The 18,934-nt window shown below is 48.1% G+C and overlaps 1 protein-coding gene across 11 annotated transcripts in view; it reads left to right on the forward strand.

The window, feature by feature from the left end:
- Positions 1-18,934, forward strand: part of CRACR2A (calcium release activated channel regulator 2A) — a 138,731-nt gene that overhangs the window by 108,437 nt on the left and 11,360 nt on the right. For 8 of the 11 annotated variants that reach the window (XM_058743993.1, XM_058743992.1, XM_058743991.1 and 5 more), the window contains 4 exons: positions 2,507-2,639; positions 8,801-8,882; positions 9,008-9,122; positions 17,425-17,526. In XM_058743993.1, coding sequence (XP_058599976.1) covers positions 2,507-2,639; positions 8,801-8,882; positions 9,008-9,122; positions 17,425-17,526 — 432 coding nt within the window. Of the gene's footprint in view, positions 1-2,506; positions 2,640-2,957; positions 8,411-8,800; positions 8,883-9,007; positions 9,123-13,887; positions 14,629-17,424; positions 17,527-18,934 lie in introns of those variants that run through there. The other 3 variants (XR_009265956.1, XM_058743999.1, XM_058744000.1) reach the window with 3 other exon arrangements.

Raw genomic sequence — 18,934 nt, forward strand, 5'->3', positions numbered from 1 at the left:
TAACTCAACAATGGTTATGTATATTTGTAAACACTTGAAAAAATGTCCAATGAGAAAAACATAAATTCAAGTGTATTAACTCAATAGATTAAGTAGCACTGCTAAAAATAACATTTTCAAGAAACTTTAGTGATGCAGAAAAATATTTATAATTTAATAATATATGAGAAAGTAGAATAAAATTGTATATAATATCTCAAATCTTTTTATTTTATTTTATTAAGTTTGTTTATTTTGAGAGAGCAGGAGAGAATGAGTGGGGGAGGGGCAGAGAGAGAGAGGGAGAGAATCCCAAGCAAGCTCCACACTGTCAGTGCAGAGCCCGATGCAGGGCTCAAACCCACAAACTATGAGATTGTGACCTGAGCCAAAATCAAGAGTCAGACACCTATCTGACTGAGCCACCCAGGTGCCCCCAATATCTCAAATCTCTTTAAGTAAAACATATATTCATTCATCTATATGGAAAAAAGCCTGGGAGAAATGCATCCAAATACAAATAGTGACCACTTCTGGGTGATAGGGTAGATTATGAGTAATTATTTTCTTCTCTACTTTTCTGTTTTTCCTAATTTTATTTTATTATTATTTTTTTAATGTTTATTTATTTTTAAGAGAGAGAGAGAGAGAGAGAGAGACAGAGCACAAGTTGGGGAATGGCAGAGAGAGGGGGAGACACAGAATCTGAAGCAGGCTCCAGGCTCTGAGCTGTCAGCACAGAGCCCGACGCAGGCCTCAAACTCACAAACCATGAGATCATGACCTGAGCCGAAGTTGGCCGCTTAACCAACTGAGCCACCAGGTGCCCTTGTTTTTCCTAATTTTAAAAATTAGCATGTATTACCTTTAGTTTCCTAAAGCTTATTTAAAAAAAAAAAGTGCTAGGAAGGAGAATGAGAACAGGCCTTTCTCTAGCCCTGGCACCCCAGTCTGGTTGCCTCACTGCAGACTGCCCCCCAGAGGGGACACGGGTTACATGAGTAACATGACTAGGAGTTCCCTGCACCCGTCAACTGGGTCCTGCCTAGAGCTGGACCATCAGTATGTTGACCTTCTTTGGCCTACAAAAAAATGTGCTCTTCTTGGAGCAGGGCCAGCACAGCATCTGCAGCCAGAACCTCCTTCTCTTGCCCTAGGCCTCACATTCCCCACTTGTCGCTGTGCCTAAGGGATACACAGACTGCTGCACTGAGCTGTAGTCTCAAATAGATGACAGTTGGAGGCAGAGAGGCTGAACAGAGACCGTCAGGTTGGATGCCCTTCTGCATTACAAGAATAAAGAAAACAGGGCAGAGAGCATAGTTTATGAGTGTGCGGTTTTTTAAAGGTTTAGTTTAAACTCCTGTAATTGACCTTGAATTCCCTCCTAAGTACTACATGGAATTGATTTCTCCCCAAAAGGTTGTTAATGGCTTTTCTCTGAGACTCAAGTTCTGCTAATATCTGCTGTCACTCCATTATAGTATTTGCTCAATGAGAGGAGCTAATTCCCCCAAATCCGCTTCTAAATAGATTCAAAAGAGCCTCCTGGCTTGGGCAGGCGGTGCTGGGCCCAGAGGCAGGATTTGGGCGAGCACACAAGCAGCTCAATGGAAGGGAGGATCATGCAGCCGAGAGGACTTTGTGCCAGAAGGCGGCTCCTTACTCTGCTGCTCCTGGCAGTCCTGGAGCAAGTCCATTCCCCACTGGGCTCTAGCATCCCAGACTAAAGAGCAGGCCGGCTCCCAGTCTATCTCCCTACTGCTGCTGGGCACAGGAGAAGGAGTACAGTGACTGTTTGGCTCTGGAAAGCTCTGTCCAGTGGCCTGGCATTGTGGATTTCCCAACCTACTGAGTGGAGACTGTTCCCCAGGGCAGACGGGGTCCTAAACAGAAGCTGATGAGATGGACAGAAGAGTGATATGCAGGGAGGCAAGAGCGTCCTCCATTCAGTCCAGGCTTGCAATGATAGGGCAGAAATCAAGGCTCCCTAGCCCACCCCAGGCAGTCTCTGCCCCTGTGATATAGACACGCTTCCTTTTTTCTATCTCCCCCCACCCCCAGCAAACATCCCACCTGTCCTTCCCCCACATGGAGCATCTCTGCCTCCTCTTTAAACCCCAGCTGAAAGTGTCCTCCCCTGTGGATCCTTGACTCTTCCTCTGTGCTCCTAGAGCACTCAGCAGCTTGTTTTATAATTTTTTGTTTACACGCCTGCCTCCTTCCCTCCACGGCAAACCAGGCCTGCCTCCTTGTCCCTGTGTCTTCAGGGACAACACAGGGGTCTGCAACACAGGAGGCAGACAACACATGGTTGAATGAGTGTCTCTCTTCCCTCCCACTGAAGCTAGAAGGAGCCTCTGTGCCCAGAGCCCAAAGCTACGTGCATCCAAAGCTGGAGTGCCCTCCCTCATGCTGGTCCAGGGGCAGGTCCCCACCTTCACCTGGACACTGTAGGGACAGGTCGTAGCAGGAGGAGGGGCTGGTGACCATCCTGGCGGTTGGCCAGACTGTCTGCCATCCACAGGAGGAAGCCTCTCCCTCCATCCCAGACCGGCTCTTCAAAATTGTGTTAGTGGGCAACTCGGCCGTGGGGAAGACATCTTTCCTGAGGAGGTTCTGTGAGGACCGGTTTGCCCCAGGCCTGGCAGCCACTGTAGGTGAGTTCTTGGGTCCCACTCTGGGGGTCTCACTCTGTGAGAAGGGGGCCCAGGAAGAGACTGGGGGCCCAGCAGGAATGTCCATGGGGGCCTGGCAGGTAGGGGGGCCCGTGTCCATTTGTTCCCCAGTGAGGCTAAAGGGGCAAGGTGAAGTCCACCTCCCTCACCCTGCACGGTGCTAGCTGCTGAGCTTGTTCCACATGGAGCGGAACCACAGAATGCTTCCTCTGTCCAGCCTCAGGGGAACTGAAGTTTGCCTCATGCTCCCTCGTCTCTGAGGCCATCTATTTCTTATCTTTTTTTCTCCATTTTCAGCAGGGCCCTGAGTGTTCATGCTTTTCCTCAGGTGCACACCTGACACCACAATCCCCACCCCATCCACCAGGGGCCAGCAGCTTCCTGCCCTGCCCTCCGGTGTGTGTGTGTGTGTGTGTGTGTGTGTGTGTGTATCCCCACCTCCCCCAGGGGCCAACAGCTTCTTGCCTGCCCCCCCGTGTGTGTGTGTGTGTGTGTGTGTGTGTGTGTGTGTGTGTATCCCCACCTCCCCCAGGGGCCAGCAGCTTCTTACCTGCCCTCCTGCGTGTGTGTGTGTGTGTGTGTGTGTGTGTGTGTGTGTGTGTAGATGGGTGGAGTGGAGGACAGTGCATTGGGTGGCTGCCTTTACCATCACATTTTACCCATTCTGCATCCCAGGCCTGCTGGGTGACAGCTGGGTTTCATCATTAGGCTCAGCCACTAATGGATGATCATGGCTTAATGTGTTCCCACTCCTGAGTAATATTTTATTCACATGGAGGCCTTTGCTCACTGCATTGGAATATGTGACAAGACTCAAGGGTGTACTGACCTTTTAGCTTTTGTTTGAATCACTCAAGCAAAACATAAATCCCTTAAGCACCTACTATGTACCATTTAACTGTCGGTCAGCTGGATTTGAAAATACATTGATGTGACCTACATAGTTAGCATGGGCTTTTATGTTCATTTCTTCAAATCTGTGTTCACACAACCCCTGTTATCAGCCCAATGGAGAGATCAGGAAACTGAGGCCCAGAGAGGTTAAGACGCTTGTCCACATCCCCTCAGCTGGTTTAGTGCTAATATTGGCCCCCTGCATATCCCTTCTAGTCCATCCCACAGTATCTCCTAACAGTACTGAGTTGTGTGTGCCCAGCACCCAGTGGGTGGTGAGGACACTTCCCTGCCACGAGAGTTGGGCACACATTGATACAGGCAGGGGAGGCTGTTAAAGTTCAGTGGGACACCAGAGGACCTGGATCTTCATCCCAACTCTGCTGCTGGCTGATCAGCTGTGTGACCTCTGGAGGACATGCCCCACCTTGGGGCTTCAAGTTTTTCCTCCTGGAGGATTTGAACCAGGTCATCCAGGAAGGCTTCCAAGCCTGGTTCTCAGTGCAGACCATGTTTGACCTTTGGCTATCTGACAAGCTGGCTCTATAAGACAGACTTTCCCTGCTCCAGGGCCCTGCCTGGGGAGACTCCATGTTCTTCCCTTTCCTTCCAAATTTTTTCCTGCATGTGGATCCCTTCCCACACACTTCAGGCATCCTGTTCTTACGGTTGGGTCTTTTCCTATGCTGTTATCACATCTGGAACATTCTCCTGTCCCCTCCCTTCTGCCTCATTCCACCCAAAGACTGAGAGAGTCCCCAGATGAAGAATCAGGACCCTGACAGGAAGAGGGGCGGAGCCTGTGACTCAAGCCTGGAAGAGTCTGGCCTTGAGAGGCAGGTCTGGGAGTGAGCCCAGTGTGCTGCAGAAGGCAATGGCTGTGGGAGGGAAGACTCACTTTTCCAGGAGCATTCCATGGGATAGGAACCCCAGGTCAGGGCTCCAGCACAGACTCATGGGAGGCAAGAGGCAGATGCCAGCCTCTTGGGCCTCAAAGGCATCCCCCTAGGCAGTGCACACAGTGTGCCTCTCCTGTTGATGAAATCAGGGAATCAGGGTCCGTTTACATTTCCAACTTGTGCGCCTGAGCTGGAAGCCTCTGAAAAAGGAAAAACCAGACTAATTTGCACTTCCCAGGAGGCCAATTATGGAAACACCTGCAATTTAGGAAGGGAAAAATATCAAAGATTCCAAATCAGGAATGCCCTTCATCACACTGCACAGAACATGCTGGAACAGCAGCTGAAATTAGTCTCCCTGCCACATAATGTGCCTTGTTCTGGTACACATGTCAGTAACAGATGTCATGCCAACCACCAGAAAGATGCTCCCTTTAGAGAGACAGAAAGCCCCAGAGTCCTGCCTATGGCCAAAGCAAGGAGTCTAGACTGGGGCTCTGGCTGCCACCCGTTAAGGGCAGCAACACCATCACAGTCAGCACAGTACTAACAGGGGCTCTACAGGCCCTTCAGTCTTACCACCACCATCAAAGGGGACTTCAGGTCTCCTACCACATCATACGAACGTGAACTGTGCTCGACTTGTGACTTGTGCACCATGTAAGTGCTACAACACAGCAATGTGACTGGGAGCACCCTGCGCGGGAGCACCCTGCCCACCCCACCTTAGGACCAGCTTTCTTCATGGGAAGGTGCTTGAGCCCTGTGGGTGTCCCGGAGATGTCAAATGATGGCTTGTGTAGAACGTTGGAGCTCACTTTGTCAATGACAAGACTGATGAATAGAAGATAAAGCTCCACGGAAACCAGGACTCTGAGTCCTGTGCTCCTTCCACTGCCCCACATTGGTTCACAGACCCCTGCTTTAAGTCACAGGCCACAACCCAGCGTGTTTCTTCTAGAAGTTTCCCCCAACAGAATGCACTCTGCCTTTTCTTGGCCACCAGAGTCTGGTTTCCTTCCTACTCAGCATTTCTACAGAGAAATCCCCAGAGTTTTTCTCCATGACACCTTGAAGACCCTCCCCACTCCCATATCCCTCCTACTCTAAATGATGTCTGGGGCCTGTCTTGTCCAGAAGGGCTAACGTCACCCTCCCTGGACTCCATCAGCCCAGCTGTAATCCATACTATCCCACGACAAGACTGGACATAATTCACAATGAACAGGGATTCCTAAGGTCCAGCTGTCATTCAGAAACCAGTTAGGATGCAAGTTGGGGGTCACTTCCATGTGTTCATTGAATGTCACAGCTGAATTTAAAGATTATGAACATCTGGGGGGCGCCTGGGTGACTCAGTTGGTTAACCATCCAACTTTGGCTCAGGTCATGATCTCACAGTTAGTGGGTTTAAGCCCCATGTCGGTCTCCTTGCTGACAGCTCAGAGCCTGGAACCTGCTTTAGGTTCTGTGTCTCCCTCTCTCTCTGTCCTTCCCCTGCTCACACACACTCTCTCTCTCAAAAATTAATAAACATTTAAAAAAATATTATGAACGTCTGACCTACCCCTCCATACCCTCCATCACACCTCATTTGCAGATGAGGAGTGAAACCCCACAAAATGACGTAATGCCACCAAGGTCACACAGCTCGTCAGAGGCAGAACTGAGACTAGAACATAGAACAGAGGGTTACCTCTGCTCCTGAAATATTAGAACCGGTTGTGGTCTTAGAAACCAGTTTATTCCAGGCCTTCTGGTCCCACATCATTGTACGTTGCCTCTTCTACTATTGGACTGTGACACCTTGTGTCTCCTGCCATCACCCCCAGCCTTCCCCATGGGTTTATCTGTTTCCTTGGCCTCTTTGTCTGAGGTTGCAGAGAGAAGTACGTTGTGTACCCAGCAGGGACCCTCAGCAAGCTCAGCATAGCACAGAGCCCATTTTGTCCAGCACTCCGTGGTCCACTTTGCTCCCTGCAAGACAAGCTCCCTGTCCTCTGGCAAAGAGTTTAGCCATTATGGTAAAGCAGAACCATGATGGCAGCCAAGACCTAGCTGCCCCAAGCAGCACCACCTGCCCCCCCTCCCCCACCGCCTGCATGCCTTTCCATTCAGGAGAAGGCTCTGTCTTCCGGGGCTTCGGACCCTCTGGCTACTTTAAGATCAGGCCCTGAAGGTGTGTTGACCAGGGCTGGCTTTCTCTTGAGCAGTTATCAGGAAGCAGGAAGCTCCTTCAATCCCCTGGAACACAGACTGGGGAAGCCCTTCCACTTTTAGCTAAGAAGAAAACTCACCTTTTCAAATTCAGCCCAGCTAGTCATAATCCGTTTTGATGAGAGCATTTGGCCCTGGACTTTCTAGGTGAAATGAGGCTGCCAGGTGTCCCTGTGCACAGGGCACTGCTCCAAAAAGAAGAATGAGCCTCAGAACTGGGCTTGCAACTCAGCGGTAGCTGCTGCCCAGCTTGGACAAGGCACACCGTTGCTGGACACCTGCTTCTTCATCCCTCAATGGTGTGGGGGTGGGGAGCACACATGCACTTACCCGTGAGCATTTGCATGCAGGCGTGTGCCCATGCATGAGTGTGTATGCATGTGCATGTGTGCACAGATGTGCATGCAGGCGTGTGCTCGTGCATTGTGCGAATAACAACCCTCACGTGGAAGACACAGGAGTGTGGTGAAGATTGAGAGATGGCATGGGAAAACTAGAAATATCAAGCATTCTACCCATGGGACAAATCACTCTTTTTCTCTCTCAAATGCACAAATGCACTCCCTTCTCAGGCCCTCACCTGTGAAGCACAGGGACTGTAGAGTCCCTGTAGGTCTGCCATTCTAGGAGTGGATGACTCTCCTGCCTTCCCGCCACTCCTGGGCCCCTCCCCAGAGCACTAGACGTGCCTGTAGACGTTGGCTGGAATGACCTTTTCTATTTACTGCTTCTCTGTTGTCTTTTTTGTCCCATTCTGTCCAAGATTCTGTTGCTGTCCCTTACTGAGCCCTCCATGTTAAAGGCCTCAGAGGCTGGGCCTTTTCAAAGAGGCAGGGAATGCCCTCTGGTTCCCTGATCTGATACCATGAGGGGGAAAGACGTTTTTAAAAGTGTTAAGCATTTGTGAACATTCTTTTTTTTATTTAATTTTTTTTACATTTATTTATTTTTGAGAGACAGAATGAGACAAAGTGAGAGTGGGGGAGAGGCAGAGAGAGAGGGAGACAAAGAATCTGAAGCAGGCTCTAGTCTCTGAGCTGTCAGCACAGAGCCCGATGTCGGGCTCAAACCCACAAACCATGAGATCATGACCTGAGCCAAAGTCTGACGCTCAACCGACTGAGCCACCTAGGCACCCCCCCTTTTTGTTAGAGAGAGAGCAAGAAAGGGTGAGGGGGAGGGGGAGATAGAGGGAATCATAAACAGGCTTCATGCTCAGCAAGGAGCCTGACATTGGGCTCAATCTCATGACCTTGGGACCATGACCTGAGCTAAAATCATGAGTCAGACCCTCAACAGCCTGAGCCACCCAGGCACCCTGATTTGGGAACATTCTTACACGATGTAGGAAAGAAGAGTATGTTCTCAAAGAAGCTGCATCAAGGTCCTTATTTCTGAGGGCCACTTGTAGGGGTACAGAATGCATGTCTCTGGCCTTGTCTCTCTGGTCTAAGACTCTGGGTAGGGTCCCGGCCTCAGAGAGATGATTTTGAGTGGCCCAGTGGATGGAATTAGGAGCTCTAAACCCATCTTAAGGGTGAAAGCTGCTTTTGATTCCCTCCCTTACCCATTTTCTTCTCTTCTGACCCCCAATCTGCCCACCACCTCTTCCCCTGCCCCACTCCTCCACAAAGCTTTGACTGGGTGATGGAAGTCTGAAGGTATGATCCATTCCTGCAGGGATATTTGGATTTTATTAGGGGAACTTTGAAAAATATTTTAGGGAGGAGGAGAAGAAAGAAATATGAGGACACTCTCCTCCTTTTCCATCTTTGCAATAGTAAATTCATGAAAAATAATGATTGTCTTTGCCTTGGTGTATTGCTTTTATACATATGTGATCTGATACTTATTATAGTATACACAAAGAGCATGTGGATTACACTACAGTGAGGACCCTACAGTCAGAGAGGTTAAGTGATTTGATCAGTACCCCACAGCCACCCCGTAGTGGCAGACACAGGACCAGAACTCAGGTTCCATGCCTCCCTGTCTAGTCCCCCACGTCTCCTCCCAGGAACTGCATGGGGAGGATTGTCACCCTTGGCCTCATGTGCTTCCAGCTATGTGGGGGGGGGGGGGGAGGAGCATCTTTTTCTGATTTGGAAGTTATAGGCTCATTCCACCTTGCAGGCATCGATTACCAGGTGAAGATGGTGCATGTGGATGGCTCGTACGTGGCCCTGCAGCTGTGGGACACGGCCGGGCAGGAGAGGTGAGGAGCGTCCCCGATCAAACCCTGCCTCCTGCATTGCCCATCACAAGGGCTGAAGGTCCAGGCAGTGGGGGGGGGGGGGGGGGGAGCCATGCAGCCCATGACCTGTGACCCCTTGATGGCAGGTATTGCTGTATCACCCAGCAGTTCTTCAGGAAGGCCGATGGTGTCATCGTCATGTATGATCTCACAGCCAGACAGTCATTCCTGTCGGTCCGGCAGTGGCTGAGCAGCGTGGAGGTGAGCTGGTGACCTTCCTAGGAGTGCTTATGCTGACTCCTGTCTCCCCTTTGTCCCTGCCCATCTCCTGCCTGGCCCTCTGCTCTTCCAAAACCCAATTCAGAACCCACCTTCTCCAGGAACAAAACAATTCTGGCGTTCATATGGCCATTCATCCAAGCCCAGTACTGGGTACTGGGGATTCAGAAATGAACAAGACAGACACAGTCCCTGCCCTCATGGAGGCGGGGACTTGAAAAATACTAATTATATCAATAACTGTGTCACTGCAATTGCCCTAAGCGCCATGAGCGAGTGGCATAGGATTGGAGGAGGGGCTTAGAGTGGAGCATCAAGAAAGGTTTCCCTGAGAAACCCACATTTAAACTGAGTCCCACTGTGTTCTTCCCCCTTTTCATCCCCGCACTGTTCCAGCTGCAGGGAGCCCAGCTGTGCCTAGCCTAGGAGAAGCACCACGCAGTGTTTTGGGGCCTCTGTCACACCCCTTCACAATGTGAGGGCCCCTGGCTCACCCCAAAGTTACCCTGGGCAGGGCACACAGGGAACAGTACTCTTCTGTGAATTCTGGGTTATCTGTGGGACTCTACTCTCTTGATTTATACTTGCAATAAGTCACTTTAAAAAAAATTTTTTTAATGTTTATTTATTCTTGAGAGAGAGAGAGAGAGAGCATGAGCAGGGGAGGGGCAGAGCAAGAGAGGGACACAGAATCTGAAGCAGGCTCCAGGCTCTGAGCTGTCAGCACAGAGCCCGACGCGGGGCCATCAGGGCTCTAACTCACAAGCCATGAGATCATGACCTGAGCTGAAGTCAGACACTTAACCAACTGAGCCACCCAGGCACCCCAACAATAAGTCGCTTATAAGTGCTTTTTACTTTCTGACCATCTGCATGTTCTTCCTCTACCCCTCACATGTAGCCTTCACAAGACCAAAGTCAGTGTGGACAAGCCACATATGTGTTTTACAGGGCCTCAGCTGAGTATTTAACCAAACAGTCAGAGAGGATGTCCCAACTCCTTCCACTGGCGGGATCCATGCTTTGTTCATTTATTTGTTGAAACCACTGCCAGGCACTGGGAATTCTAACAGCAGATAAGAGACAAGTTTTCTGTCCTCATGGGGTTTATCCCTGCTCAAGCCCCTAGAACCTGCCATAGCCCTTACCTCCTGACCACACTGTAACACTGCTGTGAAGGTCACTCCTAAGAACTGACACTATGTTTGTCACTGTGTAACTGGTGCTTGGCATGGGGCCCCCCCAGAACTAGTGCTCAGCACTTGTGGGAGGCATGAATGGATACGGAATCCTTACGCGGGCAGAATACTGGAGTTGTTCATTTCTTCATCCTTTTGGCCCTAAGATCTGTGATTCCTCCCACCAAAATCTGTTTCTCTTCTAGTTTAGGTTGGCTGGGCCATTCCTTTCTCTGCTGTTAATCCACATCCCTCTCATTTCCAGGAAAAATAAGGAACAAGAATGGAAACTAAATTCAAAGGTTTCTCTGAGATTTGCTTAATACAAATTATTTCTCAAAGTATTGGGCTTAAAAAACTTACAGTAGAAAAAATATAAGTTTTGAAATTTAGTGAATGGCTCTATACCAAGCTAATAAGGGAAATAAATTGTATGGGTAATCTGGAAGTGATTCCTGTTAAAACTTTAGAATTTATGACATGATTTTTTTTGATACAGCTACAGATTTATCTTCCTTGCAGAAATTAAGCACCAGGAGAAACATTAGGGATTACCTAACCCAGTGGTTCTCAACCTTTCTTCCTTGGAGCCCTGGGAAGATAATGATGTCCCCCAGGAACTGGGGAGTGCAGGAAAAGGAGCCATGGTCACAGTTCTGGGTCCTTCACCTCCCATGTTGGTCAGAGCCACTCTTCATTCAGTTTTCTACATTGGAGGCCCAGGTACAATTTTGTTAGACAAGAGGATTTCCCTTTGAAAATCACTGATCTAATACAGCCATCTCATTATCAAATGGAGAAATAGAGGCCATGCCTTCTTTTGCATCACCCGTTCTTTTCCCAGCCACAGACATTTAATCCCTAATTTGTCTCCTAATATCTAAATCTTTTTAAAAGTTTTTCTTAATGTTTATTTATTTTGAAAGAAGAGAGACAACATGAGCAGGGGAGGGGCAGAGAGAGAGACAGAGAGAGAGAGAACCCCAAGCAGACTCCATGAGGTCAGCACAGAGCCCAATGTGGGGCTCAATCCCACGAACAGTGAGATCGTGACCTAAGCCAAAATCATGAGTCGGATGCTCAACCGGCTGAGCCACCCAGACATCCCTAAATCTTGATATATACTAAAGCAGGCAGAGGCTGTTCAAATAGTCTGGGATCAATAGGGATGGATAGAAGCAAACTTATAGAAACATGCTGTCTGCTGTCAGGAGGGGGTGTAGTTTCTGAGGCCCTTGTTTTGGACCAAGAGCCCAGGATCTAGCCAGAGAGGTGGCATGTCACGCTGAATTTGGCGGTGGTGGTGGGGTGAAGGAATATCAGAGGGCCATCATGGCAGGTAGAAGAACAAGTTCCATCATTCTCTAGAAAACCAGGCCAAGCACCAGAATGTTCTGTCATTCTCTGGAAAACCAGGCCAAGCACCAGAATGTTCCGTCATTCTCTGGAAAACCAGGCATGTTCCCGAGCGGGGTAGGGCTGAAAAGCATCAGCATGCACCCAGGGAAGCCCTCGTGCATCTGTAGGCCCAGAAAGCCACACCAAAGGGGCAATTCCATATGCAGTTAACTCAGAATTATCTATGTGTGGATGGGGCTTTTCTGTATAGTTCAGAGCTTGAGTTTTCCTTCTTAAAAATTTTAGCAGAAGGTATAGGTAAACTCTAAATGATGATTCCAAACCTGGATAATCAGGATCACCATCAGTGCTTTCAAGTAAAACAGATGCCACAAGCCTTCTCTCCCAAATAGAATGATTCAGAGCCTGGAAATACAAAGAAAAAAAAAAAAAAAAAGCAACAGTTCCCCCAGGTGATTCTGATTCTCAGCTGCCATGGTTCCCCCAACCTGGGAAGTGCTTCTCAAAGTCTTATATGCATAGGAATCTCCTGGGGACCTTGTGGAAATACAGAATTTGACTCAGCAGGTTCAGAATCTTAGGTAGCCCCTGAGATTCTGCATTTCTAACAAGTTCTCGGGTGAAGGCAATGCTGCCAGTCCAGGGACCACACTCTGAGAAGCAAGGTTCTAAATCAGTTTCAAAGATGTCCGTGCTTCTTCAACAAGAATTTGCTGAGCATCATCCACATGTCTTGCACTTGCGAGGCTCTCTGGGGGACTGACTCAGTGTGGGGACCCAGTCTGATGGCCCAGGATTTCGAGAACAAGTGCAGGGGGCCGTGGTGTGAACATCTGAACAAGTGTCAGATGGTGGAGTCTGTGTTGAAGGTGTGGAACAGTGGGATCATGAATGCAATTATTCTCAAGAGTCTTGAAAAGCTAAGTCACTCTGCCTTGGCAACCAGCAATCAGGGGTGTCAGGTGACAGATTAAAACCTGACACCTAATTTGATCAGAGGGAACTGAAAATAATAAGAACTTTATATTTGTGGAGTACCTTATTTTTCCACAGAGCTCCAAGCACTTTGCCAACTCCCTCGCCTAGAGAAGGGAGGGTGGAGGGGGAGCTTTAATAACAGGCTTTGGGTTCCGAAGCCTTATTATTAAGTGAATGCTGGCCAGCTGTTCTCAGTGCCCCTTCCTCCCGCAACCTGAAAAGCAGTGTAAAAAGAGAGGACTTAAATTGCCACAGATTACACGTGGCAAAGACTCGCTGTTGGAAGAGGTTGTGTGGGGTGGGAACAGATGCTTGGGGGAGGTATGGACTTCCCTGAAAAGGAAGTTCTCGCCACCCCAGCTTGGCACTTCCTGGCCACGAAACTGGCCAATCACCTAATGACCGAATGGGCCAGAGGCTCTGAAGGGCTCCTCCTGGCCCCCACATGCTGACAGGCTACAGCATTTTGGTCCTCTGAGGGAGGGAGGGGGGATCCAGGATGGAGGAGTGTGCGCAGATGAGAGGACCCTAGAGGATCCTTCCAGCCCCAAGGGAACCCAAATCCTTTGAGATTGAAAGAGAATGAAAGCATGCCCTGCTTTATGAGGTGGGAGAGCTCTGCCCCCATGGCTGTTCTCCCACCCCACCCACCGTAGTTTTCACCCCCCAAGTCCAGGCAGCTTTACCTTGCCTTCAGGCCTTCTGCAGAAGGGGCCCAACACTGTGCCCATTATTGTGCCATTTTACATTTCCTGTGTACGTGATAGCAAATCAAAGCAGGTAGCCATTCCTGCCAATGCAGTATTCCAAACCCTCCCCTACCTCCTTCTCATCTCTGCTTCGGAGGACCAGTTCAACCAGTCTAATCTAGAGAAGAAACTGGTTGGGCTCTAAGGGTCCCATGGTTAGACCATGGAACAGATTGGACATCTGGAGACTTTGGGGCCTGTATCAGATAGGGAAAATGGGATTTGGTACAAGCCTGAATGGGCCGTTCGTTGGTCCAATTCCAGTTTGTTGGTCCCCAATGTCTGCACCCCGGGTATGTTGAATTTCTTGTCTTGATCTTTTGTCATTCTGATAGCCCTGTGTTGTTAGGCCTATAAGTCAAGGAAGTGGAAAATGACTGAAGTCATTAAGCCAACACGAGCAGTGTCTCCGAAAACAAAACAAAACAAAACAAAACAAAACAAAACTTGGAGATTAATCTAATGCAGCTTCTTGTTTTATAGATGAAAAGTCCTGCGATCCAGAGAGAGGAAGTGACTTGTCCAAAAGTACCCACAGCTTGCCAGACGCCCAGCCAGAACTGGAATCTAGGGCTCTGCCACTGCATTATGCTGCATTATGCATTATGTGACAAGAGCGTCACATGGCCCATGGTTGAAATCTGCTTCTGAAAAATAGGTGTTCGTTTCTTTTTTCAGTCCTTCCCACTTCCGTCCCAAAGCAGAACAGTCCTTTAGCTCAAAGGGGCCAGGTTCACTCTCCTCTCACTTTGTGGACCACCAGCTAATTCTCGTTCTGTGATCTTGGTCATTGGTGACAATGTACAGCACAGAGCAAAAAATAGCAGTTTGATTTTTTCCCCCTGTTCCAAGTTGAGCTTGGAGTGCTGGCAGTTTAAAACTAACTACACAAATAAATCTTGTTTTGACTCATAGTCCAGGGGGTGGATAAATATGGAAACCCCCAAGACATAATTTTGCAGTCATTTTTTTCTTAGCATAACTACATGCTTTAATGTGCTGAGAAATTTTTTGTTCTGGCTCCAGAGAAGTAGCAGCACTATCCTGGCTAAGTGCTTTTTCTTGCCTCCCAGCAAATGGATATTAACACACACACACACACACACACACACACACACACACACACACACTACAACCAACCAACCAAACCCAGCAGCTGCACGTTCTGAGCTGAATGCCAGTCCTCTGCTCCAAGCTGACAGCTCATGTTATTTAAAGTCAGAGGTGGATAATCTTTTGAATTTTAGCACGTCTGTCTTCCAACAAGCTCAAGTTCAAAGAAAGGCAACTAAAATGGTTGAAGGTATGGAGAGGCTTCTGTGTCAGTGTCAGAGGATAGGAACCAGCTTTTTGGGGCCATCTCATAGCTCACAGAATAGACTCTGTGAAAAGTGGTGATTCTGACAGGTCCCACACAGACAGAGACTGTATGCCCAACTAAGTACGTTCAATTCCTTCCCTCTGACCTGCCATGCCTACGGAGTTCTACCAAGCATCTATAGAAATTTCAACAGAAATCAGGTGGGGCTTAGACTTGTTTGCCAAAGGAGGTGTGCTTTTGACTTTTAAAAGGAAGTGTTGCTTCATCTGATAGGTAATGATGAGCCTCTTTGTGCAAAGCAGTATCCAGGCTGAACAACGGGTTGGGTATGTGAAAGGTGTCAGGTTTGGGCAGATAGCTCAAGACTTGATGTTAAAGTCAGAGAGGACCATGAGACACCCACCCTAAGCCCCGCCCTCCCCATGGCCCTGTGTCAGAGACTAGTCTTGGGCCAGGGTGATGGTGGCTGACTTCCCATGGTGAATAGCACACCTTCCGGCCTTCCATGTGTTCTCACTTGTTTTTGCCTTGACTTTGGAGATAGGCCTGATTCTTTATCAGTGGCAGGCCAGGGTCCACAGAGGGGAAGTGAGGTGTCCAGAGTGTTTGTGTAAGAGAGGAACAATGCAAAGAACAGAAGCCACAGCTCCAGCTGGGGGCTTGGCTTTTATCAGCTCCTTCTAAGATGTTTTATTTTTATACCCAAGAATTGCTTTAAAAAAGAAGACTGCTTCCCTTCCCCACCCAGAGGCAGCCCTGCTCTTTGTGGTACATGGGCCTCCAATATTGGGCTTGTGACTATCCCTTACCTGATGCTTAGTCATTCAGTACCCACTATCCCCTTTGCAAGTGATGAAACTGAAGCCGTCACCCATTCCAGCATACCAGAATCCGGGTTCGAATTCTGCCTGGGACTTCAAGTCTGATGCTCATATTTTCAGCATTTCCATGTCAAGAAATCCCACAAGCCTTAGTCATTCCTCACACATAAATCTACAAATATCTCTCATGTGCTCCAAACAGCAAGCCTTTTGGCCCATTTCCCTGCTTCCTTCTCTTTTTTCCCTTTTCTGTGAAAAAGTCTTCACACAAGTTTCTGTGGCACAACAGAGTCAGAAAATGGGGGTATTCCCATTACCCAACACTCTGGTAATAGGGAGCCACAGCATTGTCTGCATGCCATTAGTGGTTTCTCATGTGCAAACAATTGAAATGTGGCGCAATCTACTTAGCACGTCAATTACAGTACACGTAATTTAATCTATTTCTGATGGATCAGAAGACACTGTAAAGATCATGTAGTGCCTTTGAGTCATCATTATCAACATTAATTACCATCTTACCATGGATAAGTGGAAATACCACTTTTAGAGAGTTCTAGTTAATAAGACACTAAATAGCAGAGAGTTCACTGGAAATCAGAATTTAGAGAAAAACATTAGAGAATTGTGGACCCATATACTAAAGGGTCCTCATAACTCAGCGACTTTGTTATTGAATGTTCTTTGGGATTCTCTGAGCCTTAACGTTCTCATTTAGGAAATGAGAATTTTTTTCACTACCAAACTGCGATAAAAATGAATGTGTAGATTAAGGAACCATTGAGGCTTAATTTCAAATATAATTGCATTCAAACTTAAAATACATGTACCTATTGGGTGGACTTTGGACATTTTTTTGAAATGGTGAGATAAAGCAGCTGAGTCATTGACAACACTGTAAGTGATTACTAGCTTGTGTTATCCCCTAACCCTCTCTATTTCGTAAAACATTTCTCTGTGATGAATAACTATTGTTTACCAAATTATTATTAAAAGCCCCTAATTAAATATCTCACGAAGTAAAAATCACAGCCTGCTTAAATGTGAATATTACCATATTTACTCACTTAATAGCTGTGCATCCTGGGCCCTTGGCTTGCCCTCCTGAGGGGCACAAAAGGTACACGCATTTCACAAGGGAGGAAGCCCTGGGGTGCAGAGACTCTAGGGTGCAGGTCTTTGGCTGATATGCCACAGTCACTGGAGGAGTAAAGAAGGTTGACCCCTTGAACAAACGTGTTACTTCTGGCCCAAGAAGTGCAGCTTCTGTGGCCACATGCTTCTTCCCCATGTGGGCCTTTAGTCAGAGCTAGAGCACCCAATAATAGTGATCTATCTGTACTGCCCCACGTGGTGACCTCCAGTTAGGTGCACAACAATCCTTTTATAGGCACTGTGGCCCCACGCCTCAGGGAGCTTATGTGCTCAATATGAGGCCCCTGGAGATGCCATGTCTAATCAAGACAGTCCCTAGAAATGCTCCAAACCGCATTGCATTAATTCCTTTGGTTTGTTCTGGTTCATTTAGACGAAGTCTGGTCACTTAGGAATGTTTTCAGGGATACCGTAAGTGCTAGAAAAAGACACATAGTTCATGAATGTCTTCTGTCCCCTCATGCTGCTACCCACAGCACACCTGAGGAGCCTGCATGGCCCATCCAGCAAGGGTGAGTGGGAAGGGAGGGAGGCCTCAGACACCTCACAGAAGCCTCAGAAACTGAGGCTCTCAGCTTTTGGGATGACTCTTATCGCCTGGCCTGCTGTGGCAGCAGGGGATTCGCAAGCCAGATTGTATCTTTACTGCCAGCATTTTAAGCCTGCCCTTCTGGGTTTTCCTTCTGGATGCTTCTCTCAGTTGGGGGATTATCTGTTTTGCAGGAAGCTGTGGGAGACCGCATTCCTGTTCTTCTGCTGGGCAATAAAATTGACAATGAGAAAGAGCGGGAAGTTCCCCGAGGCCTTGGAGAGAAGCTTGCCAAGGTAAAGAGCAAACTTTCCATCTCTCTGGACAGGGTATGAGCCCGAGGACAGTCAGGCAAGTGCCCAAGAGCCTTGGTGGGAGCCTTTCCTGGAAGCCCCCTGGGAAGGAAGCAAGTGGGCAAGATGGGTGTCCTGGCATCGTGGGAATGGCATGTGGATGCCCGTGCATGTGGAACTTTCTATAGAAAGTCACACATTGCAAGATAGAGCTGGCTAGGAGTGACTAGCGTATGGGGAATTTTCCCAAACACTTTTCCCTGGAACTCAGAATGATAGATTCTTAGATACTAGGAGGTTACTTCTTTAAATCCCCTATCTGATCTTTGAATGCCTTCCTCTGTGTTTCCACTTGATCACCTTCAGGGATGAAACACTCACTCTCTGTAAGGCAGACTGTTCTTTGAACAGCTCTGTTCACGAGTTTATCCATTCTGATCAATATTGAGTCCAAAAGCGGTGAACCCAAGATAAACTCAGAGCATGCCCTCAAAACTTTACCATTAAAATAAGCATCAGCCCTCTTGCCCAAGCTGGAGGCCAGTAAGGCTTGTTGGAAATCAGGCACAAACAGTGGCACTCCTTGGCTGTTTCTACTGCCTCCGAGTGCTTTTCAGGAACCTGTATGTCTGAGAAGGTGGGGGTGCTTTCCAGCCCTAGGATTCCATATCTCTTAGTGTGCTTGCTCTAAACAGGCACTCATGGGACACCTGGGTGGCTCAGTTGGTTAAGCATTCGGCTTTTGATTTCGGCCAGGGCATTATCCCAAGGTCATGGGATCAATCCCCATGTTGGGCTCTGTGCTAAGCATGGAGTTGGCTTGAGGTTCTTTCTCTTTCTCCCTCCACCCCTTCTCTTTCTCTCTCTTTCTCTCAAATTAAAAATAATAATAATAATAGGGGTGCCTGGGTGGCTCAGTCAGTTAAATATCCAACTCTTGTTTCCGGCTCAGGTCATGATCTCACAGTTGTGAGTTTGAGCCCCACATTGCGCTCCACACTGACAGTAGGAAACCTGCTTGGGGTTCTCTCTCTCCCTCTCTCTCTCTCTGCCCCTCCCCTGCTCACATGCTTTCTCACTCTCTCTCAAAATAAAGAAATAAACATTGAAAAATACTAATAAATAAATAAATAAACAAACAGGGACTTGTGACCCCAGAGGTCAGGAAAATGGGCACAGATGGTAAGAGTCAAGTAAAAAAGGAGCAGGAAGGGTTTGGCAGGTGTTCCTGCGAAGGGTCAGAGGGTAGCCACATGTCTGCAGTCCCTTACCCACAATGCTCACAATACTGAAACAGAAAGGTTTCTAGTGTTTTGTCTGGGAGAAAAATCTGACCAGGACTGACATGAAGCCATTTATGGTCTTTTTGTTTACCTCACTTGGATGAATTTTCCTATGTTTCAAGAAATAT

The sequence above is a fragment of the Neofelis nebulosa genome, chromosome 8 (genome assembly GCF_028018385.1).
Source record: "Neofelis nebulosa isolate mNeoNeb1 chromosome 8, mNeoNeb1.pri, whole genome shotgun sequence".
Lineage (NCBI taxonomy): Eukaryota > Metazoa > Chordata > Mammalia > Carnivora > Felidae > Neofelis > Neofelis nebulosa.